The sequence below is a fragment of the Neoarius graeffei genome, chromosome 18, assembly GCF_027579695.1.
Source record: "Neoarius graeffei isolate fNeoGra1 chromosome 18, fNeoGra1.pri, whole genome shotgun sequence".
NCBI lineage: Eukaryota > Metazoa > Chordata > Actinopteri > Siluriformes > Ariidae > Neoarius > Neoarius graeffei.
This window is the reverse complement of record NC_083586.1, coordinates 29,247,752-29,275,522: the sequence shown is the minus strand read 5'-3', so window position 1 is coordinate 29,275,522 and position 27,771 is coordinate 29,247,752. Positions and strand designations below refer to the sequence as shown.

The window sequence follows — 27,771 nt, the reverse complement described above, 5'->3', positions numbered from 1 at the left end:
GTCTACAAATTATTTCGCTGTTTGTTTACATGCTGGTGATAAGCAGGCTATGTCAGATGTTTGAAAGGGGAAGTAAAGATGTATTGGTTTGGTGGTTGTTTTGTTGAGCTGACGTGAAAGGGGGTTTACTGGTGGCGGGTGTTGGGGGGGCGATGTGAGAGACTTGCACCTGGGCCCGGCTTCACCGTTACGCCACTGCCTGCGGGGCACGTAACTATGGAGAGAAATTCCTCTTGCTGTCTCATGGACAAGCCTCAGTTGAGCGTGGCTTTTCTGTGAACAGAGAAATAGAGGTAGAAAATATGAAGGAGAGAACACTTGTCACACAGAGGATCATCAGTGATCACATCTCTTATGTTGGAGGTTTGACGAATGTCGCAGTTACAAAAGCACTTCTCCTTTTGGCATCGTGTGCTAGACAGAAGTACAGGTGTTTCTTGGAAGACAAACAAAAGAAAAAAAGAAGACTTGCAGCGTGGAGAAAAGAGAGAGGCCCTCTTGGAAGATGTTGATGAACTAAAGAAAACAAAAAAAACGGATCGAGTTGAACATCAGTGGCCTCTTGTCCTCCGCTGATGACCTGGCTACCAAAGCGGAAAAGCTCGGTCAAATACAATTGATAGCCCAGTCAAATGCTATGAGGAAGGCTGCCAAAGAAAAGGAATGGGAACTTGGTGATATCCAGAAGAAGCTGGATTTGAAGTTAAATGAAATTAGAATTTAGACAAGTCTTTGCCATTTGCGATTTATTTATTTTTTCTAACCAAATGCTTGGTGGTATATATGCACTTTTGTGAATGTTCTTGCGATACAGCTTGTTAAAGTTAAATGGAACATAACATATGAGAACATAAAGATAGGTTCAGTTATGTCAAGGATAGAAAATAAGTTGTGAATGAATTGACTGAATTCTACATACATTTCTGTTTTTATACTTACAGATGACCTCTTAGTGAAACTTGTTTGTGTGAAATTCTTTCACTTGTTGTTTTTATCCTGAAATCATTTTTGTTAGTAAAACATAATTTAAACATTTTGTTAATTCGATTTTATTAAAATGTACTAAACACAACTGGTACTATCTCAACCAATAAAGTAGGCAGTAGGCACGCAAGTGTAAAAGTACATAAAGTCAAGGTCTTGGGAATAAAAATATCAGTTTGGAAAAAGTCTGGAATTTTGATTTGGAAAAAGAGCAAGCACCCTGTTACACAAGGAGTCAGCAACATATTTTTGTCCTAATTTTAAGTTCATTTCTATTCACAATTTCTTTTTAATTGTGTTTCATACAGATGAGTGAAGGATGGGCAGTCAGATATGAAACTCGTGGGACAAAGAAAGACCATGCTTATTAACATAGGAGCATATTGGTCACAGTTCAGCGCTCATGTGGTGCTTCACAATGTGTTTACTCTTTTGCATATACTTATTTTTTGTATTTTGGGATGTAGAACCATGTAAGTCAATTAGAAAATACAGTGGGAGCACCGTATCCGCGTAGGATACATTCAAACATCTAATGCGGATAGTAGCAAACGATGTTCTATGTTATAAAATTATATATGATAAAGTTTAATTTATAAATTACACACAATATAACACCAACAATGGTAACTAATAATAACATAATTTTAACAAGATACTGTATTGTGGGCGGCACGGTGGTGTAGTGGTTAGCGCTGTCGCCTCACAGCAAGAAGGTCTGGGTTCGAGGCCCATGGCTGGCGAGGGCCTTTCTGTGCGGAGTTTGCATGTTCTCCGTGTGGGTTTCCTCCGGGTGCTCCGGTTTCCCCCACAGTCCAAAGACAGGGGCGCTGCCAGAAATTTTGGGCCCCCCAACTTTGCCCACCCTCGTCACAATTGCACTATTGTCATTATTTGACTTTTGATAGCCCATGGACCTTGAGTTTGTGACTTTATTACATTTTATGTATTAACCTACCAGGGACTAGATGAAAACTGGTCAGTGACTAATTCTGGTGCATTTACAATCACAAATGAAAGTTCAAGATTTTGCATTTCATTTTGATCAATTATGTATGTATTTCTTCATATGTTGTAACCTCTATCCCTCTTTTATGTGTGCTGCGCTTTCTCCAGCTCCTCAATTTGAAACCAATGGTTTAGAACGTGTGAACATTCCACACACGTAACCATGTCAAACACTTGACTGGTGTCCGTTATTAGCAACACTTTAATCTAGCAAACTGTATATGGCGCTCGCTCATTAAAAACTTCAATCCTAAAGCATTTATGGGTTGTATTGCTGCTTACCTCCTTCTCCAAAGGGGGGTTCAGTGGTTTGGTAGGGCGGAGGTCCCCCTGAGGCTGAATCTGTGCATATTTAGGGCACCCCATTAGTTATGAAACTGGTCATTAGCACTAGTTATTAGCACCAGCATAACGTAATATTTCATCTTGTTTATCACACAAGTCAGTTCAGTTATTAAAATGGAAAAAATGTCACTGTACAAACTGTAAAAGTGTTCTCTTGATAGGCTAATCCAACCACGTTCATACTGTTCATTTACCATTCGCTAATATTTTGAACACACATGTGAGCGATAGCTACCTTTCTTTGGGAAAAACTGAGTGACCAGTTGCCTACCTCTCCGGTCCCTCTCAGCTTTCAGCTGCCTTTCTTTACGTTTTTGACAGCCACTCTTCATATTTAGCGATCATAGACTGTACGCACTCCACTGCTGGCTGGCTGGCTGCTGCACCGCGACACAGCAGCAAGTAGCGTTGCACTGATCAGCACACAGATTTAACGCATCACGCTTCTACCAGAACTGGACCGTAACCATTTCGCAAAAGGGGGAGGGTTAAATGACAATATGTTGAAGAACTCAAGAAATAGACAACCTTGTTCAATTAGCTCATTTTACCAGATGGAATATTGCATTGTTGTTATTTCAAAAGTCTTATTAAAATAATTAAAAGCATATTATCAGCCCCTTAAAGGGCCCCATGGCAGTGCTGGGCCCCTAGAATTGTTCTAACCTTTCCCCCCCTGGCGGCGCCCATGTCCAAAGACATGCAGGTTAGGTTAACCGGTGACTCTAAATTGACCATAGGTGTGAGTGTGAATGGTTGTCTGTGTCTATGTGTCAGCCCTGTGATGACCTGGCGACTTGTCCAGGGTGTACCCCGCCTTTCGCCCATAGTCAGCTGGGATAGGCTCCAGCTTGCCTGCGACCCTGTAGAACAGGATAAAGTGGCTAGAGATAATGAGATGAGATACTGTATTGTACTGACATTTCTGTTTAAATGTGGATAACTGAAAGCGGTTAGCGAGTCAGCGAATATGGCAGTTCTACTGTATTACCAGTTGGTGCAACCAAAAATAACTGTGTGAGTGGGCGGGGTTAGTCAGAATTGCTTTGCAAATGGGATTTCAAAATACAGATCTGCCCTAATAAATTATAAAAACAGGCTAAACCAACTCAAAGATTATATAGTTGGAGTCTCCTGCTAAATATAGTCTTCAATCCTTACTTATATTTACAACTACCAAAGAGACCAAAGTGTATTTGGAACATGAAACATTCATTTCAAGACAATAGTGTATGGGAATATACTGTAAATTTGAAGCATGGCTAGCGAATGGTGACTGTTGGCTTGATGATGTGACGAATGACCTATGAGCAGAAACAGGATGATGAACAATAGTTGTGATTCATAATCCAATCAGCAGGGAGGAAGGGCTGCACCTGTTTCCTGTTCCTGAAAGGAAGTCAGCTATGGACTCACTTTAAAGAAAACTAACCTGGTCACTGCTTGTTCATCATAACACCCATGTTTGAATGGCAACTATTTATATAATGTATTTTTAGTAGCTTCACTTTCTAGACAAAAACATGGATGCATGGATAAGTAGAACACTTCGGGATTTCCATTTGGGCTAGAAACCACATTTTATATACAAGACTATTATTTCTTGAGAATTGGGGGAAAACATGGTGTATTTACTGTTCTTTCTTTGTATATAGTGCTTGCAAGCAGTCAGTTTTTTTTTCTCTTCTGAATTCTGCACCAAACATAATTCTGAAGTTAATGGATATATGTTTGGATTGAACTTCAGCCATAGATTATACACTCCACAGCATTATTTTAAGTGTAGAATAATGCAATATTATAAGTATACAATCTCTAAAAATGGTTAAATGTAGAATCATTCAAGGTTCTTTCGCTTCTCCTTCTGGAGGAACCCTTAAAGATTTTTTTTTTTTTATGTAGAAACATACAACAGGGGCGGCACGGTGGTGTAGTGGTTAGCGCTGTCGCCTCACAGCAAGAAGGTCCTGGGTTCGAGCCCCGGGGCTGGCGAGGGCCTTTCTGTGTGAAGTTTGCATGTTCTCCCCGTGTCCGCGTGGGTTTCCTCTGGGTGCTCCGGTTTCCCCCACAGTCCAAAGACATGCAGGTTAGGTTAACTGGTGACTCTAAATTGACCGTAGGTGTGAATGTGAGTGTGAATGGTTGTCTGTGTCTATGTGTCAGCCCTGTGATGACCTGGCGACTTGTCCAGGGTGTACCCCGCCTTTCGCCCGTAGTCAGCTGGGATAGGCTCCAGCTTGCCTGCGACCCTGTAGAACAGGATAAAGCGGCTAGAGATAATGAGATGAGATGAGAACATACAACAGATTGTTTCCCAATCTGATTGGATTCTAAGCAGGGATGCCTTTAGGAACATCTTGAACTTTTTTTCAGATCTGTAAGGTCCAAAAAGGATGGTTGTGTACTAGGTTTGGGTTTATTTCCAATGGTAATTATTCCAATTAGTGATGCTGGGAAGAGTCTGAACACCTAACTTCATCAATAATACTCAGTTATATAATTTTTACTTGTGTGTCAAAAGAAACCAAGATGACTTGAGAAAGGAAGGACTGTTATTTGATCTTCTTCTTTTTCTTCTTTTTCTTCTTCTTTCGGCTGTTCCCGTTAGGGGTCACCACAGTGGATAATGTCCCGCCATCTCCTCCTGTCTTCCTTATCTTTTTCTGTCACACCCTCCGTCCTTATGTCCTCCTTCACCATATCCATAAATCTCATCTTTGCTCTTCCTCTTTTCCTTCTACATGGCAACTCCATCTCCAGCATTCTTTTCCCAATATGCCCTGGACGTGTCCCAATATCTCCTCTATACATGTCCAAACCATCTCACTTTGTCTCCAAGCCGTCTTACATGTACTGTCCCTCTAATATACTCATTTCTAATCCTGTCCAACTTTGTCACTCCCAATGAAAATCTCAACATCTTCAACTCCGCTACCTCCAGTTCAGCCTCCTGTCTTTTTCTCAATGCCACTGTCTCCAAACCATACAACATAGCTGGTCTTCATAGCTCTTCATATATCAAGAATTGATATATGAACAAAATTTTGTTGACTGTCTCTATATTAGGTGTTCCTGTTGCTCCCGTCACAGTCACCACCTCCAGCCCCATCGTAAAGGTGGAGGAATACTCAGGTGAGTGAAGCTTGGTGAGAAATGAGACACGATGTAACACACATCTCTGTACAATCAGTTATTATTATTGATATTATTCTATATTTCTCTTTTTCCATTGTAGAGGCCAAGCTTTCCTGTGAGTTTAAGACAGAGAAAGATCAGAATCCTCGCATTGAGTGGAAGAAAAAAGATACTGGCACCTCCTTTGTCTACTTTAATGGCACCTTCATAGGTGAATGGCTTACTTCTATCTAAGAAACTTACTAATTACTGTTTAAATGCATCCAAATGTACAGTTGTATCATTAAGGAAAAAATACCTGCAGGATAATTTGAGTTTAAGAAAGCGTAATATGTATGAAAAATAATTTGTATGTACATTTAATTAAATGCACTATAAATACCAGATGATCACATCCATATGTGCTTATAGATCATCCCAGAACCAAACCATGGGCATTATTATGGAGTTGGTCCCCTTCTGGTGCTATAACAGCATCCAGTCTTCTGGGGAAAGCTTTTGGAATTTTGGAATGTGGTTGTTGGGATAGATGGAGAGCTGGATGTACTTTATTGATCCCCAATGGGAAATTCAGCCAGAAGGCCTGATACATACCCAGTGATCCAATTTATCCCAAAGGTGTTCACTGGGCTTGAGGTTAGGGCTGTGTTTAAGGCCATTCAAGTTCTTCTACACCAGGAAACCATGCTTTCACGGACCCTGATTTATGCACTGAGGCACTGTCAGTGGCATAATCTGTCCCTCTGAGTTACATGTCGGTCCTGGGATCAAGATGCTGACCTCTTCTGCTCCTCGGACTTGCCTGATCCATCCTGGTGCCCTGTGTCTCGTTGGAGTCTCATCGCATCGCTCCTGTGGAGGGCGGCCCCATGTGGACAGTTGGGGGTCACGCCTGGAGGACACTCTCTTGCAGTGGTGCTTTTGTGGCTGGGGACTGCAGTTGACTTACTGACTTTGGGACTGCAGTTGTCGTGAACAGTTTTGCACTCTGGTTTCCGTCGGTGGGGGGTTTACAGCATCAACGAAGCTGACTTTATGTTAAGACTGTTAATGTTATAGTCATGTTGTCTGTTGTTGCCCGGATGGGGACAGGTTCCCTTTTGAGTCTGGTTCCTCTCGAGGTTTCTTCCTCATGTCGTCTGAGGGAGTTTTTCCTTGCCACCGTCGCCACAGGCTTGCTCATTGGGGATAGATTAGGGATAAAATTAGCTCATATTTTAAGTCGTTCAAATTCTGTAAAGCTGCTTTGCGACAATGTTTATTGTTAAAAGCACTATACAAATAAACTTGACTTGACTGTCATGCTTTTTAGATAATTGTGTGCTTACAACTATGTGCCAACAGTTTGAGGAAGGTCCACATATGGTTATGATGGTCAGGTGTCTTTTGACCATATAGTGTATAAACGTGCAATCATCTTAGCGTTTGTTTCACAGGATCTTTTGTGGGACGTGCAAATATTGAAGGGGCAACAATAACATTACAGAAGGTGTCACTGAAGGATGCTGGAGAATATCGCTGTGAGATCAGCGCATCTGGTGACAAAGTCCAGCTGGGAGAGACCAGTATCACTCTAAAAGTGTTAGGTAGGAGACTCCATTTGTGTGACTGGTTTACTCTTTATTTTCACTTATATGTGCATCACTATTATTCACTAGCATCTGCAGATTGCAAACTCTTCCAGATTACTGTTGGAATTCATACAAAGTTTTCATGTAGTGAATTCTGGTTTATTTCCTTTGGTCAGTATGCTTTGCTTTCTCTGCCTCAGTACCTCCACATGTCCCATCCTGTGAGATCCCGAGCTCTGCGCTGACTGGATCTTTGGTGATGCTGCGCTGTAAGGACCAGTACAGTATTCCTCCTGCAAACTACACCTGGTACAAAGACAAGAAGCCTGTCTTTCCATCGCGCCATGCCAATGCCACTTATTCTGTCAACAAGAAGACCGGAATTCTTGTGAGACCAAACATTATGTATATAATGTATATAATGTTTAAAACACCAGTGCTTTACCTTTTCATTACCCTGTCTAACTACCAGTCCGACTCATGCCCTAATTTTAAGGACTCATGACTTGACTTTGACTTGAGCACTGATAACTCGGTCTTGGACTTGGACTCGTAAATTGGAGACCAGGACTCGGATTTTTTCTTTATTTTTTGTAACATTCCACAATAATTTGGCATAAGATATTTATATCTACATTATTTTTTGTACTAATTTCGTGCAAGCGTGTCACACCTGCACGCCTTGGCGCATGCATCAGATAGACTCTCAGACGCGCTCTGGACAGCACGTGCCAAGCAGACTCTTACGCCGTAAACGTCTCGCACCTGCACAGGATTAAGACGCAATCAGTGTGCCTATAAAAAGCCTGTGAAATTACTCTTACTTTGTGAAGTATTGAGTTGCGTTGGTGACACATTACCAAGCCTTATTTCCTTGTTTGGTTTCCTGATCCCTGATTTCCTGTTTCTCATCTTTGATTCTGCCGAGTCTACGATAGCCTGTTTGTGCCTCACTCGACCTATTGCCTGTTTCACCGTTTTACGATTTTGCCTGCCGTTCTGGATTGTTGACCTGTCTTCACTTGTATTAATAAACACACCTTCTGCACTTACAGCCTTCTCCCAACCATCTCTGACAGAATACTTCACACTCCCTGACAAAGAGAATGCACATTCATCTGTACATACGGCATGTTCAGGAACAAACTAACGTTAATGGAACTAAAGCACCCACTGTCAAATGGTGCGGTTGGAGTCTTGTTCTCGGATTTGAACACTGGGGACTCGAGACTGGACTCGGACTCGAGGTTTAGTGACTCGACTACAACACTGCTAACTACTAAACATGCTGAGTCTACTAAACATTAATGGGGGAGAGCATGCCATCCCTTCCACCAAATGAGAGCACAGGTTGTTTTCTTTCTTGATAAAATAGCTTTCTTTCTTAGCAACAATAGCACTACATTTACTCCACAGATTAGGGAAACGTAATCAGTTATCACTGTACCTTTATAGTATCTTGAACAAATCGCTTAGGACCTATAGAGCTCTTTATAGATAAAGCTGATCCACTGATGTTCCTCTGTGGTCAATCATTTTGCACAAACGGACAAATACTGTAAATGCAAGTCCTGTACATAATTAGATTGTTTCCTCTCTTCTTGTCACCTACATCGAAAAACCTGTTAAGAATTCTGAGACCAGTTAAATCTCTGTTACAAAGTAATCCGAAACAGACTTAGAGAGCCCGAGTGACAAATAGATTTTGACAGACAGGACTAATCTCACTAAATAAACACTGACATGCAGACTTGACCCTGACTTTTCCAACACATACACATAGACAAGCACCCAACCAGCCGTCAGTACAAATCAGTTGGAATACTCAGTATTAGTTATTAACATATTAACGTTGTCTCTTTTGGATAGACATTTCATACAGTTACCATAGCCGACGCAGGACTGTACCACTGCGAGGCCAACAATGGGGTTGGAAAGTCAAAGAGCTGCGTAGGAAATCACATGACAGTTGGTGAGTGCATGCTTCTGTGTGTGGAAGGCCATCAGATAAATACAGATCCAAATACATATCCCTTATGCTCCCTTGTCATTACTTTCACACAGTTTTCAGCTTATTTTTCCATGAGTTGGTTTGCAATGCTTTTTTTTCTCATCCCACTCTCTTAGATGATCTAAATGTCCCAGGGATCGTAGCTGGGATTGTAATTTTGTGCCTGATTATATGTTTATGCACCCTTGGAGTCTGTTATGCCCACCGACAAGGCTACTTTAACCGTAAGTTTACAAAAACTGATTTTTACTGCACCATGTTATTATGTAGGGCTACTAATTGACTGACTTATGATTGTGTTTCAAATGTCTAATTTGCTGTACACTGAACTTTATTGAAGCTTACATTTTGTTTAGTTCAGCGGGAGTGGGTGATATGGCAAAAATATATCACTGTGTACATATATAAAATATTACATAGACACAAGTGTTTTACTGGGAAATACGTCACTCGTATTTTTCATATGAGCTACGTCCGGGACATGGAGAACCAAAAACCGTAAAATAAATCTCTGTCACTTGTGAGGAAATTGATTAATTGTTTTAATAAATTTGGTTACTTTTTGCTTGTGAATGTGTCTATATAATAAAAAGACAATCACACGTTGACTTGAAGATATGAAGTTTATCTTCTTGTGTAGAAAAACTCACATTTTTCATACGAAATACTTCACAGATCTGAGTGACATAATTAAATAATATTAGCTGGCTTTGAGTGGTATATCAGATATATTCCATTCAGCTAGCATGATACTGAACGAGTCGAAGACGAGTAACTCAATGGAATATATCTGATATACCATGAAAAAAGCCAGACAATATTATTATTATTATTATACATACACATTCAATGGAACAATTATAGATTTTACAAAAAGTTAAGACCAGGGGGTAACTTACCAATATTGAAAGTCAAAGTTCTAACAATAAAAATGGTACAAGTCCAGAAAGCCTGAACAACAACCCAACTTGTACACAAGCTTTGTGTATAAGTTGCGTGGTACACAACCCTTTGTGTACCACGCATGGAGCGGGATTTTTTTTTTCTTCAATCAGAAATATTGGTAGGGACACGTCCATACCGTCCATACCCAATTCTACACCTATGGCAGAAGGAGACTTCCTGGATTTCTAAGGTGTAAGGAACTGTGTTAAATACGAGGTAAAAGATGAAATAGAGGATGGCAATGTTTACTTGAAATTCTGTTGAAAAGAGAAAGATCTGATTTTTCTCCAAGGTCAGAAATAGTTATTGGTTGGGAAATGTACTGTAGCAGTGTGTAAGGAAATTATGGACAGTAGTAAGTTCTGGAGGAGAAGCGGCATAGACAGATAAACCATACGTAATTTCTGACAGTGTATAGACCAAGTAGAAACTTCCATTCTTCTACTTCTGCTATCCGGCTTGTCCCAGTCTCCTACAGACTGAACAATTATGGTTTTAGGGCTTTTTCTTCACATGCTTCGTTTCTTTGGAATAAATTGCCTGACCATGTGCGGATTTCCAAGAACGTTAATGTTTTCAAAGCCAGATTTAAGACGCATTTTTTTAGGCTCGCTTTTAATCTATAGTTTTTTTTAATTCATTCATTTTTCATTTAGTTATTAGTCTTGAGCAATTCCAGCGTTATGGACGTGACACTTGAACTCAAAATGGCAACAAATGACCCAGTGCATGTTTTATTGTCTCCCAGTATTTAAACAGGTGTTGCATATTTTAAGGCTGTACCATACTAGAGAAGTGATAGAACAAGAACAATTCCCATAGTACATCTAGGGCATGCCAGAAAATGCCAATAAAAGATGCGTTATGGATGTGACAGAAAAAGTATCACTTTTCTTGGGTGACTGTACATTTTTATCAAACTCTGTGAAATTGTAAACCTAATGTCGAAATGGAGATGTCCATTTGATAGAGGGGTCCAAGGTGAATATTAAAAAATCTTTGTTTAAAATATTTTGTATTTCATGCAGAGTTTCAGAAGGAAAAGTCAGCGTTATGGATGTGACGAAATTCCGTTATGGATGTGACGCGTCTGAAATAGATATGGCATATGTTTAGAAAATCAGCAATTTAACCACCATAACCTTTTGAAAAACTCTCTAAATATCAGCTAAAACTATCAAAGTTCTTAAATAATATTTAGGATGGCTATTGTTTTGCTGTTTTGTGGATTTTAGCATACATTTCTGTGGCTTGTGGCAATAATATAGAATTGTACATGATCAAAGTTGATTTTAGCTTGGGTTTTACATTATAAGAAAGAAAGACTGACAGTGACATATTAAGTTGGTTACAAATTGGTTCAACTTATTCACATCTGTAAAATACAGGCCTAGGTGATATCTCTGGGAGTGGTTTTGATGTATTACATGTTGATTTATTTTTGCATGATGAGGTTGACATTTACATGGAATTGCCCTCTTTTTAATTAGTTATTGAATTATTTATTAGTTTGTGATTGTAAAGCGCTTAGAGCATATTTGTATAGGTGCTAAATAAATTGTATATTATTATTATTATTATTATTATTATTATTATTATAAGCGATATCCAGGTTGACAGTTCAAGTTCAAAGTTACTTTTGGTCATAGTTAATTGTTACATTGCAGTTGTTCAAAACAAAAGGGCTTTGCTGAGTGAAGTCCTCTTGTAAAAGTCTCCATCACTTTTCCTCACCTCCAAGTGGAACTTTGACAATATTTCTGCTGTTGCTCTCTTTTCCAGTTTTTCAATGTCCATTGGTATGTTTTTTCTCTTGTAAATATGCATGAAGAATATCCAGTGAAGTTTTGATAGCCTTTCAGGAGTTCAGCGTGTCTTTCTCTTTCAAAATATATTTTCCACTTTTAATCTTCTGCTTTAAATCTTCCGCTTTTAATGAAGCAAACCTCATGGCCATGTTTGTGTACAAACTGTCAGTCACTCACTAGCACAGAAGTTTTACATCTCTGACATGTCTCTTTTCCAGTTTTTCGATGTCCATTGGTCTGTTTTTCTCTTGTAAATATGCGTGAAGAATATATAATGAAGTTTTGGTAGCCTATCAGGCGTTCAGTGTGTCTTTAGTTTCAATTTTCAGTTTATTTATTTCATGCTTAAACCTAGCACAGGATCTTCTCTCTCTCCCAGCCGACAAAGAAATGATTGTGCGCATGCGCAGCAGAAAAGTTGTCATTGGATCTTTGCATGTGACATTGTGTTGTCTTGACAACGTGCAATATTATAACAATATTGCACACTCATTCTCCATTGGGGAGAGTGGCGTAACACATGGAGGATAAGTGATATGATAACAATAAACCCCTTAGAAGGGGATAGAATACATGTTTTTATTCCGTTTAAAAAGTGTCCCGTATGTGTAATAATTCCTGATATTTCACTCCGATGACATCACTCCCAGTGTTTTCCCGTTGACTAGATGCACGTTGTCAAAATGGCAAACCGGTTCAAAATTAAAATTCTTTTGATTAACTTGCATATTTTTTGTGGATGTGTCCATATAATATAAAGAACATTACACGGTGGTGCAAAGATATGAAGTTTATCTTCTCATGTTGAAAATATTTTCACTTGTTTGCTTCGCTCACTCATGAAATATACATTCACCACTTGAAGTTAAACTATATTTTCGTGCAACTGTGTAATATCATCTATACTGTGTGTATGTATATATATATAAAGGTTGTGTTACATGTTACTGAATTATAGAGTGTATGTATTTTTTTCCCACATCGTTTCTGAATATTGGTTAACTTTTGGGGGAGGAAAATTACACCATATTGAAATCTGTTGTGTTTTTTGTTGTCACCTGAGGCTACTTATTTGTTTATGGAAGGTGGTGAGGACAACACAATTGTTATTTACATAGAATCGAAGGAGGGTTTTTCCCATGACTGTAATTAAGGAGCAAACTTTTTATAATTCAGACACACATAAAAGAAATCTAACCTTTTCACCTACAAAGTTTATTTAAGATAAGTGCCACAAAATTGTTTTGTTAATAAATTGGCTGAATAATTGTGGGAAGTAATGACTATACTAGTGAACTAAATCTTGAGGTAAATTTCATTCGAAATGAGTATATTTTTTAACCTGTTTTCTGTTTTCCTTTCATTCTTGTGGCTGAATCTCTTCATGACAGGACACAGAGGAAGGTAATAATAACTCGCTTCATTGAGAATCTGATTTTGTGTGTGTTTTACTGTGTACCAAACTAAAGACTTCAGACTTTTTCTAATATCTAAAAATGGGTTTTTCAGGAGTTCATTCACACGTGCAGTTCTTTTGTTCCTAAATGGAGATTATATTTATTTGCTAACGCATGGGGAATATCACAGAAATGTGATTGGCTAAACCTGGCTTAACTGTCCACTTGAATAATGGCTTGTTAATAGCAGCATGAAGTGTGTTTGGCTTGTCAACTGCGAGGACTGTAGTATAGTAGAGTAGAATATTTGCATGCAGCTGGTTAATGCCTCTTCATTTCCCTCCCAACGTCAACTACACACACTCATCGGCTGGAAAATATTAGCATGTTGCCCCAAACTGTTACCTCTGACCTGTTACCCCCATGGCCCCTTATTGCAGGTCATTCTGGATCCAACAGTGTCATGGAGTGGCTCACATCAGCAGCCAGAACCTCAACAGATCAGAGGACATGTGAGTTAGACAGAGTGACTGCTGAAAAAAAAATATATTGAGAAATAGGAGCACTATAATGGCTGAAATGCCTGACCTAAGGACTTACTAAGCAGTAAAATTAAGATTTGCACCAAATATAAAACATGATCGTGAACAAACACAGCATAATAAATCTTTAAAAAAAAAAGGTCCATTTTGTCAACAAGCCAAGAACAAGCCATGGGGTTAGACTTTCAATGATGGACAGCTAAGTAAATGAGACCAATGGAAACATCTAAGCCGATAAAAACACAGGTTAATGTCTACGCCTACAGTGTTTTATTTTTAGGACAATAGCATTTTATTTTAAGCATAAAAGGATTTGTTCTGGAGAATTTGCCATTATTTGAGCATCCTGCTAATTGAGATACTCTAAAATACTATTCACAGATTTATTGTTTTTAATTTAAGTGGTGTATTTTTTACCCCCATAGCCCCCATGCTGGTTATGGACCTCCTTCACAAAATGTGAGTATAAAGTGCTCCACATTAAACTATGAATTAATGTACATGTTTAAAACAAGAAAGAGTATTTAGTAGGTGTGTTAAAGGTGGAGAAAAAATGTAGAAGAAAGGTTCAAAGCTGTCCAAACCAAAATGTATAAGCATTGCAAAATGTACAACATGTACGTCATTCACGCTGTGCGATTCTACATAGAAATTGGAAGGATTCTACATTTAGAGTAGCTTTAGTGTAATTTCTACTTCTAATTGAGTAAAAGTATAATCTACAACTCCAAATCAGAAAAAGTTGGGACGGTATGTTGGAATTAAATTTAAAACTGAAAATAATGATTTGTAAATAATCTTTGACCTGTACTATACTCAAAACAATACAACAGCACATTATTTGATGTTTTACCTCATGAATTTTATTGTTTTTTCAAAATAAACACATTTCAAAAAAGTTGGGACAGATGTTGAGGGACTGAAGACACCAAGTGATGAAACGTTTCAGGTGTTTTGTCCCATTCTTCCTGTAAACAGGTCTTAAGGTGTGCAACAGTACAGGGTCGTCATTGTCATATTTTTCATTTCAAAATTCTCCACACATTCTCTATTGGGGACAAAGGGGACAGGCACCCTCTTCTTCTACAGCCCTGCCTTTGTAACGTGTGCAGAATGTGGTTTTGCATTGTCTTGTTGAAATATCCCTGGAAAATATGTCATCTTGAAGGCAGCATATGTTGCTCCAAAATCTCAGGGGACTTTTCTGCATTAATGCTCCATCACAGAAGCGTAAGTTACCTTTGCCAAGGGCACTGACACGACCCCATACTGTGACAGACCCTGGCTTTTGGACTTGTTCCTGGTAACAGTCTGGATGGTCCTTTTCATCTTTGTTCCAGAGCATCAGGCATTCATTTCATACAAAAAAAGACCTGGAATACTGACTCATCTGAACACAATACACATTTCCACTGTGTGATGGTCCATCCCAGATGCCTCTGAAACCAGAGGAGTCAACAGCAATTCTGGACACCGTTAACATAAGGCTTTCTTTTTGCACAGTAAATTTTAACTCGCATTTGTGGATGTAACTCTGTATTGTAGTGCTTGACAAAGGTTGGCCAAAGTAGTCCTGAGCCCATGTGGTTATATCAGTGTGGCAGTTTGTAGGAGTGGGAGGAGCACAGAAGACGGCAGACCAAAACTGAGTTTCGTAACTCTTTGTTTATTTTGACACTTTTCAGTGGTCTCTCATACACACACAGACACGCTCGCACACACACAAATCAGGTGTCTGGTTGGGGAGAGAGCTCCTCCTCTGCTCTTGCTCTCTACTTAAATAGGGCGCGGTCACTGGGGAAGACACACAAACACACACGTTAATCAACATCAGGTGCAGTGATTCTGCCACTTACCTTCCCTGACTCCACCCTCCGGTCACAGACCGATGCTTGACCACGCCCCTGCTGCCACATACCCCCACCGCCCGACTCAGGCCGGGCGGCTGTCCGGCCTGCAGCCGACCCCCCTTGACGGGAGAGGAAGTCCGCCACGACCATTTACGCCCCCGGCCTGTGGATCACCTTGAAGTTAAAGGGTTGGAGTGCCAGATACCAACGGGTGATCCGCGCGTTGGCATCCTTCATGCGGTGGAGCCACTGGAGGGGCATGTGGTCCGAACAGAAGGTGAAAGGGCGTCCCAGCAGGTAGTAACGGAGGGCGAGGACCGCCCACTTGATCGCCAGGCACTCTTTTTCAATGGTGCTGTAGCTCCCCTCATGCACGGACAGCTTCCTACTGATGTACAGCACTGGGCGGTCCTCCCCCTCCACCTCCTGGGACAAAACAGCCCCCAGCCTTCTGTCCGACACATCTGTCTGTAACATAAAGGGGAGAGATAAGTCAGGGAAGTGTAACAGTGGCCCCCCCACACAGTGCAGCCTTCACCTCAGAAAACGCCTGCTGGCATTGCTCCGTCCACTGGACCGGATCTGGTGCCCCCTTTTTAGTCAGATCAGTCAGTGGGCTGGTGACGTCCGAATAATTAGGTATAAACCTACGATAGTAGCCAGCCAGCCCCAGGAACTGTCTCACCCTCTTTTTGGTCTTGGGCCTCGGGCAGGTCGCAGTTGCTGCTGTCTTGTTACTTTGGGAATGCACCTGCCCATTGCCCAAGTGGAAGCCCAGATACCGTACTTCCACCCGCTCAATCGCACACTTCTTCAGGTTGGCTGTGAGACCCGCTTGCCTCACCGACCTAAGGATGGCCCTCAGATGTTGTAGGTGCCGCGGCCAGTCATTACTACAGTATAGATAATGATGTCATCTAAGTATGTGGGCGCGTAGGTGGCATGGGGGCGGAGGACCCTATCCATCAGCCGCTGGAACGTAGCGGGCACCCCAAACAGCCCAAAAGGAAGTGTGACAAACTGGTGTAAGCCAAACGGTGTGAAAAGACCGTTTTTTCTCGGGATAATGGAGTCAAGGGGATCTGCCAATAACCCTTTGTCAAATCCAGTGTCGAGTAAAAGCGAGCCATGCGTAGTCGATCGAGCAACTCATCAATATGAGGCATTGGGTACACGTCGAATTTAGACACCGCGTAGACTTTTCTATAGTCTACACAGAACCGGACTGACCCGTCGGCCTTGGGTACCAAGACCACCGGGCTGCTCCAGTCACTGTGGGACTCCTTGACGATGCCCATTTCGAGCATGGCCTCGGGTTCTTCCCTAAACACTTTTTTCTTGTGTTCGGATAGCCAGTAAGGGTGGCTGCGCACTACCACCCCCGGGGGCGTCTCAATGTGGTGCTCTATGAGGTCGGTGCGGCCGGGCAGGGGCAAGAACACGTCCGAAAATTTGGTCTGCAACTGGGCAACCTCCGCGAGTTGGGTCAGGGAGAGGTGGTCTCCACAGGGGACCGGAGAGGTACGCTATGCCAATGTTCCCTTTGGAACCTCCGGCCCCAGCTCTGCCTTCTCCGGAACCACCGACACCAACGCCACAGGGACCTCCTCATTCCAGAGTTTGAGTAGATTGAGCTGGTAAATCTGTAGCGCCCCACCCCTGTCTGTTCGCCTCACCTCATAGTTGACATCCCCGACTCGCCGTGTGACCTCAAAGGGTCCTTGCCACTTGGCGATTAATTTGGAGCTCGATGTGGGCAACAGTACGAGTACTTTATCTCCCGGTGCGAACTCTCTGAGGCGTGTACCCTTGTCGTACAGGCGGGTTTGCCGTTCTTGAGCCTGCCGCAAATTCTCCTGGGTTAGGTGGGTGAGTGTGTGGAGTTTTGCGCGCAGGTCAATAACGTATTGAATCTCATTTTTACTTGGTGAAGGTCCCTCCTCCCAATTTTCTCGCAGCATGTCTAAAATGCCACGCGGCTTACGCCCATGTAACAATTCGAACGGGGAGAACCCCGTGGAGGCTTGTGGGACCTCTCGCACTGCAAACAACAAGGGTTCAAGCCATTTATCCCAATTACGTGCGTCCTCGCTTACGAATTTCTTAATTATATTTTTGAGGGTGGGATTGAATCGTTCGACTAAACCGTCCGTTTGTGAGTGATAAACACTGGTGCGGATCGGCTTAATTCCTAATAACCCATACAGTTCGTTCAGTGTTCGTGACATAAACGAGGTGCCTTGATCAGTCAGAATCTCTTTGGGGATTCCAACTCGGGAGATGATGCAGAAGAGCGCTTCCGCAATACTGCATGCTGAGATATTGCGAAGAGGCGCTGCTTCTGGGTATCGTGTTGCATAGTCCACTAGAACTAATATAAAGCGATACCCTCGTGTTGACCGATCTAATGGCCCGACGAGATCCATCCCAATCCTTTCGAACGGGGTCTCGATTAATGGGAGAGGGCGCAAGGGCGCTTTTGGAATGGCCGCTGGATTTACTAACTGGCATTCGCAGCATGCCATACACCACTTACGGACATCGCCGCGAATTCCTAGCCAATAGAACCGGGCCATTATTCGGGCTAGTGTCTTATCCTGCCCTAAGTGTCCAGCCATGGGATTAAAGTGAGCCGCCAGGAATACCAATTCCCGGCAGCTTTTTGGAATCAAAAGCTGCATGATTTGTTCTTTAGTCTGAGTGTCCTGCGTCATTCGGTATAATCTATCCTTCATAATTGAGAAGTAGGGGAAGGACGGGGTGGCGTTTGGCTGGAGTGTTTGACCATCGATTACTCTCACTTGGTCAAACGCATGCCGCAGAGTCTCGTCTCATGACTGCTCTAATGGAAAATCTGCAAGGGATTCCCCAATAGTAGGAGGAGGAGCCTGCGGCTCCTCACTCTGACGTGGAGATGACGTAGATGGCTCTGTGACAGCTGCTCCCGCCAATGCGACACTGGGACCTCCCCCCGCGGAACTACGGCAGGACCCACTCTTCACTAAATGACTCATTAATTCCCCAAATCCCGGCCAATCAGTCCCCAAAATTATCGAGTGGGAAAGGTGAGGATGAACCGCCGCCTTTACTCTAAATTTTTCCCCTCGAAAAAGAATGTGGACCGGCACTAAAGGGTAGTTGTGAACATCCCCGTGCACACACAACACCTTCACCAACTGTGCTCCCCCCAATGCCTTGTTTTGCACCAGGCTTTGGTGGATTGAGGTCTGATTACAGCCAGAGTCCACCAACGTCTGATATGTATCCCCTTGGACACTCACCGGTATGCGATACACTCCGGCCCGATCGAGGGAGGCTCCTGGCGCGTCGGGGATCCGAACCACCGTGCCCACTTCCATTGCCGAGCACTGCTGTTGGAGGTGGCCCGGCTCCCCGCAGCGCCAGCAAACCGGCCCGGGCTTCCTCTCTGCACTGGTGCTCTGGGGCTCACTCACCTGAGGGGGGGGGGGAGACAGATACAGAAGGGAGAAACGGGAGGGCACCGCGGGTGCGGCCGGCTGACTGGAGTGGCGCCGGCCCCTGCCTCTGCGGTGGGGGAACGGGGCGAGGATGAGACACAGGAGGGGGGAGAGAGAGAGGAGAGGAGAGGGAAGAAGAGGTTGTCTGCTGTCCTGCCGTCGGGACAGCCGCTAAATGGTCCTCCGCCAGCTCGATGGCCTGATCCAGTGACGCCGGGCGGTGGCACTGGACCCACTCTGCGGTTCCTGCTGGTAGGCGAGCGACGAACTGCTCCAGTACCACCTGATCGATGATTCCCTCGGTGTCGCGGTTGTTGGCCCTCAACCACCGCCAGCAGGCGTCCTGGAGTTGCTGGCCAAACACGAACGGCCGGCCGACTTCCTCCAAGCGCAGAGCGCGGAAGCGCTGTGGCTGCTGTTCAGGGGTGTGCCCCACACACTGGAGGATGGCCTGGCGGAGGTCCACGTAGACCAGCCGGCGGTCAGCAGGGAGCTGTAGCGCGGCCAGCTGCGCCTCGCCTGTTAGCAGGGGGAGGAGGCGCGCCGCGCGCTGTTCCACCGGCCAGCCCGAGGTCTCTGCTACCTGCTCGAAGAGCGTGAGGAAGGCCTCGGGGTCATCCTGCGGGCCCATCTTCATTAGGGTGAGGGGGGAAGGGCCTGCGGCGGTGGAGGTGGTGGACCCCGCCGACACGAGGAGGTGCCGGAACGCCTGTCAATCTTCCTGCTGTGCCAACACCAAGGCCTCAAACCGTTGCTCTTGCTCCTTCCGGAGGGCGACTAGCGCCTGGTGCTGGCTCTGCTGGGCCGTGGCGAGGGCGTGGACCAGGTCGGCGAAAGGGGAGGACTCCATGGGGCTGTTCTTCTGCGCTCCACGTTCCGGGTTTCGGCACCACTGTGGCAGTTTGTAGGAGTGGGAGGAGCACAGAAGACGGCAGGCCAGAACTGAGTTTCATAACTCTTTGTTTATTTTGACACTTTTCAGTGGTCTCTCATACACACACAGACACGCACGCACACACATCAGGTGTCTGGTTGGGGAGAGAGCTCCTCCTCTGCTCTCGCTCTCTCCTTAAATAGGGTGCGGTCACTGGGGAAGACACACAAACACACGTTAATCAACATCAGGTGCAGTAATTCTGCCACTTACCTTCCCTGACTCCGCCCTCCAGTCGCAGACCGACGCTTGACCACACCCCCGCTGCCACAATCCGCTATAGATGAATGACGGTTCTTGGCGCAGTGCCGTCTGAGGGATCAGAGATCACAGGTGTTCAGCTTAGGCTTGCGTCCTTGCCCTTTCTGCACCTAAATTCCTCCAGATTCCTTGGATTGATTAATGATATTATACACCAGAGATAGTGAAATATCTAAATCCCTTTGTTTCTTTCTTTGAGGAACTTTTTTTTAAAACATTTCTCATGCATTCATTGGCAAACTGGAGATCCTCAGCCCATCTTTGCTCCTCAAAGACTAGGCCTTTCCTGGACACTGATTTTGTACCAAGTCATGATTACAGTCCCCTGTTGACATCACCTGTTGCAAATCACATCATTATTTAATTGTTTTACCTCATTACTAGCACTAAATTGCCCCTGTCCTGACTTTTTTTGGAATGTGTTACATTCCTGAAACCAGGAATGGATGTATATTAAGAATTGAAATGAAGTTGACCAGATAAAACCTGAAATATATTGGGTTCATACTGTCTGCAATGAAATACAACCCCAATTCCAAAAAAGTTGGGACAAAGTACAAATTGTAAATAAAAACGGAATGCAATAATGTGGAAGTTTCAAAATTCCATATTTTATTCAGAATAGAACATAGATGACATATCAAATGTTTAAACTGAGAAAATGTATCATTTAAAGAGAAAAATTAGGGGATTTTAAATTTCATGACAACAACACATCTCAAAAAAGTTGGGACAAGGCCATGTTTACCACTGTGAGACATTCCCTTTTCTCTTTACAACAGTCTGTAAATGTCTGGGGACTGAGGACACAAGTTGCTCAAGTTTAGGGATAGGAATGTTAACCCATTCTTGTCTAATGTAGGATTCTGGTTACTCAACTGTCTTAGGTCTTTTTTGTCGTATCTTCCGTTTTATGATGCGCCAAATGTTTTCTATGGGTGAAAGATCTGGACTGCAGGCTGGCCAGTTCAGTACCCGGACCCTTCGTCTACGCAGCCATGATGCTGTAATTGATGCAGTATGTGGTTTGGCATTGTCATGTTAGAAAATGCAAGGTCTTCCCTGAAAGAGACGTCGTCTGGATGGGAGCATATGTTGCTCTAGAACCTGGATATACCTTTCAGCATTGATGGTGTCTTTCCAGATGTGTAAGCTGCCCATGCCACACGCACTAATGCAACCCCATACCATTAGAGATGCAGGCTTCTGAACTGAGCGCTGATAACAACTTGGGTCGTCCTTCTCCTCTTTAGTCCGAATGACACGGCGTCCCTGATTTCCATAAAGAACTTCAAATTTTGATTCGTCTGACCACAGAACAGTTTTCCACTTTGCCACAGTCCATTTTAAATGAGCCTGGGCCTGGAGAAGACGTCTGCGCTTCTGGATCATGTTTACATATGGCTTCTTCTTTGAACTATAGAGTTTTAGCTGGCAACGGCGGATGGCATGGTGAATTGTGTTCACAGATAATGTTCTCTGGAAATAGTCCTGAGCCCATTTTGTGATTTCCAATACAGAAGCATGCCTGTATGTGATGCAGTGCCGTCTAAGGGCCCGAAGATCACGGGCACCCAGTATGGTTTTCCGGCCTTGACCCTTACGCACAGAGATTCTTCCAGATTCTCTGAATCTTTTGATGATATTATGCACTGTAGATGATATGTTCAAACTCTTTGCAATTTTACACTGTCAAACTCCTTTCTGATATTGCTCCACTATTTGTCGGTGCAGAATTAGGGGGATTGGTGATCCTCTTCCCATCTTTACTTCTGAGAGCCGCTGCCACTCCAAGATGCTCTTTTTATACCCAGTCATGTTAATGACCTATTGCCAATTGATCTAATGAGTTGCAATTTGGTCCTCCAGCTGTTCCTTTTTTGTACCTTTAACTCTTCCAGCCCCTTATTGCCCCTGTCCCAACTTTTTTGAGATGTGTTGCTGTCATGAAATTTCAAGTGAGCCAATATTTGGCATGAAATTTCAAAATGTCTCACTTTCGACATGTGATATGTTGTCTATGTTCTATTTTGAATATCAGTTTTTGAGATTTGTAAATTATTGCATTCCATTTTTATTTACAGTTTGTACTTTGTCCCAACTTTTTTGGAATTGGGGTTGTACAAGTCAAAATATATATTTTTCTGCATTTTCCATACCGCCCCAACTTTTTTTCCTTTGGGGTTGTCCTATCTTGAGTAGTACTTTCCTGGAGTAATGCACATATTTGCAGTATTTGTTAGTTGGCAAAACTTTAAATTTTACTCTTGAACTTTCACAGGTTCAAGACTTCAAACACACACAGTCATTTATGCTGTAAACCTTCCTCAAATCAAAAACACCCATTCAGCATTTACACACCCTGGAACTGGAGACTGGTGCTTACTCTCACTGTTACTGTGGACGTGAACGGGACACGAAATCAGAATTTATCTTTCATGTATGACTGCTATGGGGATATCTATCCTCTAAAAAAAAAGACTTGGGGTGGTAGTGCTGTGTGGAACTCAATGAAACTGTATTAAACCATTGCCTTACTGTGTTCTTTGCCTACTTCTGCCCTCTGGTGGATACACTATGCACACAAACATAATCATAGCTGAAATGTGCAACACTTTGGAGTTAAGGGTGAGCCTCTTTAAATCATATTCGTATAAAGCCCATGTTATTACAGAGTTTACAACTTGATGTTCCCTGCATCTCCCTGTGCCTTGCTAAAGGAATATTACCAAGAATTGAACTTTTTCGAATGCCTCCCATGAGTGAAACGACCTTTTATTGTATGTAATTAAGACTGTATTTGGAACTGTGCTTTTTCATTTTAACTGTACAGTATGTGTTTTGGTTGAAATGCATGAATGACTTGCTGTATATTTTGTCAGAATTAAAAACTTTTTTGTTACATGAACTCATTAATAATGCTCCTTTGTAGAAGAATATAATAATTTTTATAATATAATACAAAATTTCATCAGATGGGTCTACATTGTTTCTGAAGCTGCAGGAAGTCAACCAAGGGCAGATGAGTTCCCCCCCCCCCCCCCCCCCCAGTCTCCCATAGTAACAACCAGCAATGCAAACAGATGTCATGAATGTCATTTGTCATTTAAGTCACACAGAAGTGTTTCATTCCTGGAAATTCATGAATTTGGGTTCTTTCCCACCTCATCTCTATTCACTGTAAATGATTACTGCAGACAGTAATTTTGGTTTCATGTAATTAGAAGAAAAAAAATTCCCTGAAAATTCACATCACAAAAAGCATACGGAAATCCAAATATAGAAGATCCTTAGTGAGTAAGTCAGAGGTGACATTGATAAAAACTCCGAGAGATGAGGAATAAACCTTCAGAGAAACCAGATTCACAAGGAAACCTTTTGAGTGACACAGCAGTGGGATTGTGAAGTCATTACTCTGCTATAACTGTATATTATAGAGTCAAACAGTATGTTGTGTTTTGAAAGGAGGTTCAGTATGCGCCAATACAGGCCTTTTTAAAGGCTTAAATGTAAAATACTGTTTTTAACAGATTTCCTGGTTTGGCACTAGTCAGTACAGTCTACTGGTACATACACAAGTGTATCATACTGAGCAGCTTTACAAAAAACGCCAAACAGCAAATGTATGAACGTTAAAATGTAGATCTGGATGTGGGCTTTGGACGCGATATATTTTATTCGACCTAATGCTTGGCTAGACTAGCAACATGTTTGCTATGTACTGATAATTTAGACGAGGCTAAACATCATAAAATATGCTAGATCTAGGCCCTGGCTTGTTCATTACTGTTAGAAGTCCACATTTGAACATATCTTAGTCATAATAAGGTATTTTTCTTTCTCGGGAATTTCCCATAACATTCTGACATGCATGAAACCTGCCTCGATTTTTGGAGGAAAACCTACTTTTATATGCCTTTAGCATCTCTGGTGTATTTAGAAATCCAAATACTAAATAGTTCAGGATGTTGTAGTGTCCCAAATCCGGTAGCTGGTTTGCCATACACTTTTCCAAGTGGAATAAAAACATTAGTGGGTAAATTATATGGATCTGTGATGCCTGCACGTTTCAGCTTTTGGACGCAACACGGTCTTCTAGTTATAAAATACATTTTTAATCCTTTCACAGAGATTATACTGACTGCAGTCATCTCGATTTTCATTATTAAATGTCTCGGACATATTTCTCTGTTTGCCGGCGATATGGCAGACGCTGCGTGATAAACAAAAATCGGTGATGTCAGTTAAAAGCCCCCTATAGCATTAATAGTAGGAATCCTGGGACAAGCACAAGAGTCTTTATGATAGCAGCAGCAGTTCTAAAGCACAAGTCTGTAGTATCCACCAAAGTGAAATGATCCAGTGAAGTGAGGCCAAGTCTTAGGCATAAACTGTTTTGGGAAGTGGACATTTTTCACATAGCTAAGTGAAAACAACATCCAATCTCTGTAAGGTCAAATGATATACAGTGGTGCTTGAAAGTTTGTGAACCCTTTAGAATTTTCTATATTGCTGCATAAATATGACCTAAAACATCATCAAATTTTCACACAAGTCCTAAAGGTAGATAAAGAGAACCCAGTTAAACAAATGAGACAAAATTATTATACTTGGTCATTTATTTATTGAGGAAAATGATCCAATATTACATATCTGTGAGTGGAAAAAAGTATGTGAACCTTTGCTTTCAGTATCTGGCAGAGGTGGGGACTTGAGACTTGGGGACTTGGACTTGAGTCGACTCGAGTCACTGTTTTCATGACTTGTGACTTGACTTGACAAAACATGAAAATACTTGAGACTTGACTCGGACTTGGAAGTTTAAGACTCGGGACTTGACTTGACACACGATGACTTGAGTGACTTGAGTGTTATTTCCATCGTGTTTTTATTGTGAAAATAAAATGTAATATGCACATACTTCAGTAATTTTGATTGCACTGCCGTTGCATTGTCACCGCCCTGTCCATCAGGCACGCTCTCTGCGTGGGCTATATACCGGCACGCCCCATGCCACGATGTGTTCACAGATTTCACATCATATCATCATGTCAGCCATCCCAAGAGTCATCACTTTCGGCTTCAAGGGCTACTGCCTAGAAGGTAAACGACGAACGGCGCAGTGCAAGATTTGCAACGTGACGATTTCTGACAGCCAGACCACGACCTCCAATTTCGTCCGGCATTTGAAGATCCATTCTGCCCAGTAAGTTTATTAATGTGTTGTTATTTGGTGATAGCAGCTAAACTCCTCGTTAGCCAATGTTAGCCACGAGAGTGAGCGGTAGGAGGATTTTAGCCATTGCAGATGTAGCTAGGGATTCAGTTTATTATTGTGAAATTCTTATGTGAATGCTGGTAAGCAATGTAGTTACGTCAAGTTTAATGATATTGTATATCAGTAGTAGTAAGTTGATTGTGCACTTTGCAGTCGTGATGCTGAATAACATAAGCAGCTTCCTACCCTGTTGTTCTGTTTCAGGGTTAAGCTAATGGTCAGCTTGTGAACATGTACACGTTCATGAGCAGTACAAATTCGTGTAAGTGTGTTCGTGTACATTAGCCAGACTGTCTTGTTGGCTGATGACAATGTGAGAAACTTAGTTGGCTTTCAATCTTGCAATCAATTTTGCCATCAATAAATAACTTTGTGACATTATTACTGTTTTGTTTTATTCCATGATGTATTTTACAGAACATGAGTATTTAAAATGCAAATATTTAACAGGTTGGGCACATGTGCCAGGGATGTTTACTGACATTTACTTATGTATTGCCTTTTCAATGTATTAAATTCATATTCTGCTGCTAAAATTACGCCAATATGCCTAAGGTGACTTGACTTGGACTTGACTTGACTTATTATAGGACTTGACTTGACATAGCCTGTGACTTGACTTGCCCAAGACAAAAAAGTGTGTGAGGCCCTTGTGCAGCAATAATTGCAACTAAATGTTTCTGGTAACTGTTGATCAGTCCTGCACACCGGCTTGGAGGAATTTTAGCCCATTCCTCCGTACAGAACAGCTTCAACTCTGGGATGTTGGTGGGTTTCCTCATATGAACTGCTTGCTTCAGGTCCTTCCATGACATTTCAATTGGATTAAGGTCAGGACTTTGACTTGGCCATTCCAAAACATTAACTTTATTCTTCTTTAACCATTCTTTGGTAGAACGACTTGTGTGCTTAGGGTCGTTGTCTTGCTGCATGACCCACCTTCTCTTGAGATTCAGTTCATGGACAGATGTCCTAACATTTTCCTTTAGAATTCACTGGTATAATTCAGAATTCATTATTCCAGCAATGATGGCAAGCTGTCCTGGCCCAGATGCAGCAAAACAGGCCCAAACCATGATACTACCACCACCATGTTTCACAGATGGGATAAGGTTCTTATGCTGGAATGCAGTGTTTTCCTTTGTCCAAACATGACACTTTCTCATTTCAACCAAAAAGTTCTATTTTGGTCTCATTCATCCACAAAACATTTTTTCCAGTAGCCTTCTGGCTTGTCCACATGATCTTTATCAAACTGCAGACGAGCAGCAATGTTCTTTTTGGAGAGCAGTGGCTTTCTCCTTGCAACCCTGCTATACACACCATTGTTGTTCAGTGTTCTCCTGATGGTGGACTCGTGAACATTAACATTAGCCAATGTGAGAGAGGCCTTCAGTTGCTTCGAAGTTACCCTAGGGTCCTTTGTGACCTTGCCAACTATTACACGCCTTGCTCTTGGAGTGATCTTTGTTGGTTGACCACTCCTGGGGAGGGTAACAATGGTCTTGAATTTCCTCCAATTTGTACACAATCTGTCTGACTGTGGATTGGTGGAGTCCAAACTCTTTAGAGATGCTTTTGTAACCTTTTCCAGCCTGATGAACATCAACAATGCTTTTTCTGAGGTCCTCAGAAATCTCATGTTCATGCCATGATACACTTCCACAAACGTGTCATGAAGATCAGACTTTGATAGACCCCTGTTCTTTAACCCTAATCATACCGGGTGGGGTTGTTTCCGACCCTGGACGTCTATTTTTTAGGATAAAAAATTTAATATGCGTTATTTTTTCATGAAATTTCATGAATTTGTCACATTTTTTGCAGGTTACAGGATACGCATCTGGATTATTTGTGCCCTCGATGCCTGCTTTTTATCGGACCAAAAACCATTGGGGTCGTAAATGACCCCACTCATTTTTCACTATTTAGCCATATAGTACTTGTTTTTTATTCAGTGTATTTTACCCAATTTTGTCTTTTCAGATTGAAATATGGCAGGCAGACCAAGAGTAGTGAGATACTTAAGAGTCTTTTGAATCTCTTCTCTTAGAGCAGGACAGTACCACAGATGAGAGTGAACCAAATGAATCTGACTCTGAGGAAGAAGCAGACCACATATCTGAAGCATCAGACAGAGGTGACACTGAGAGTGCCATTGATAATGATCCAGAGGTTGAACACCATGGAAATCAACAACGCCCTGACGACAGAGAGGCTGAA

The 27,771-nt window shown here is 42.3% G+C and overlaps 1 protein-coding gene across 1 annotated transcript in view; it reads left to right on the top strand.

Moving 5' to 3' along the window:
- jam2a (junctional adhesion molecule 2a) overlaps nucleotides 1–23,148 on the top strand; it is a 36,723-nt gene extending 13,575 nt beyond the window's left edge. The window contains exons 2-11 of the mRNA XM_060899473.1: nucleotides 5,404–5,469; nucleotides 5,573–5,683; nucleotides 6,909–7,058; nucleotides 7,244–7,431; nucleotides 8,913–9,015; nucleotides 9,171–9,278; nucleotides 13,199–13,211; nucleotides 13,645–13,716; nucleotides 14,172–14,205; nucleotides 22,552–23,148. Of these exons, the coding sequence (XP_060755456.1) occupies nucleotides 5,404–5,469; nucleotides 5,573–5,683; nucleotides 6,909–7,058; nucleotides 7,244–7,431; nucleotides 8,913–9,015; nucleotides 9,171–9,278; nucleotides 13,199–13,211; nucleotides 13,645–13,716; nucleotides 14,172–14,205; nucleotides 22,552–22,590 (884 nt within the window). The 3' untranslated portion in view covers nucleotides 22,591–23,148. The remainder of the gene's footprint in view (nucleotides 1–5,403; nucleotides 5,470–5,572; nucleotides 5,684–6,908; nucleotides 7,059–7,243; nucleotides 7,432–8,912; nucleotides 9,016–9,170; nucleotides 9,279–13,198; nucleotides 13,212–13,644; nucleotides 13,717–14,171; nucleotides 14,206–22,551) is intronic.
- Nucleotides 23,149–27,771: the final 4,623 nt, after the last annotated feature.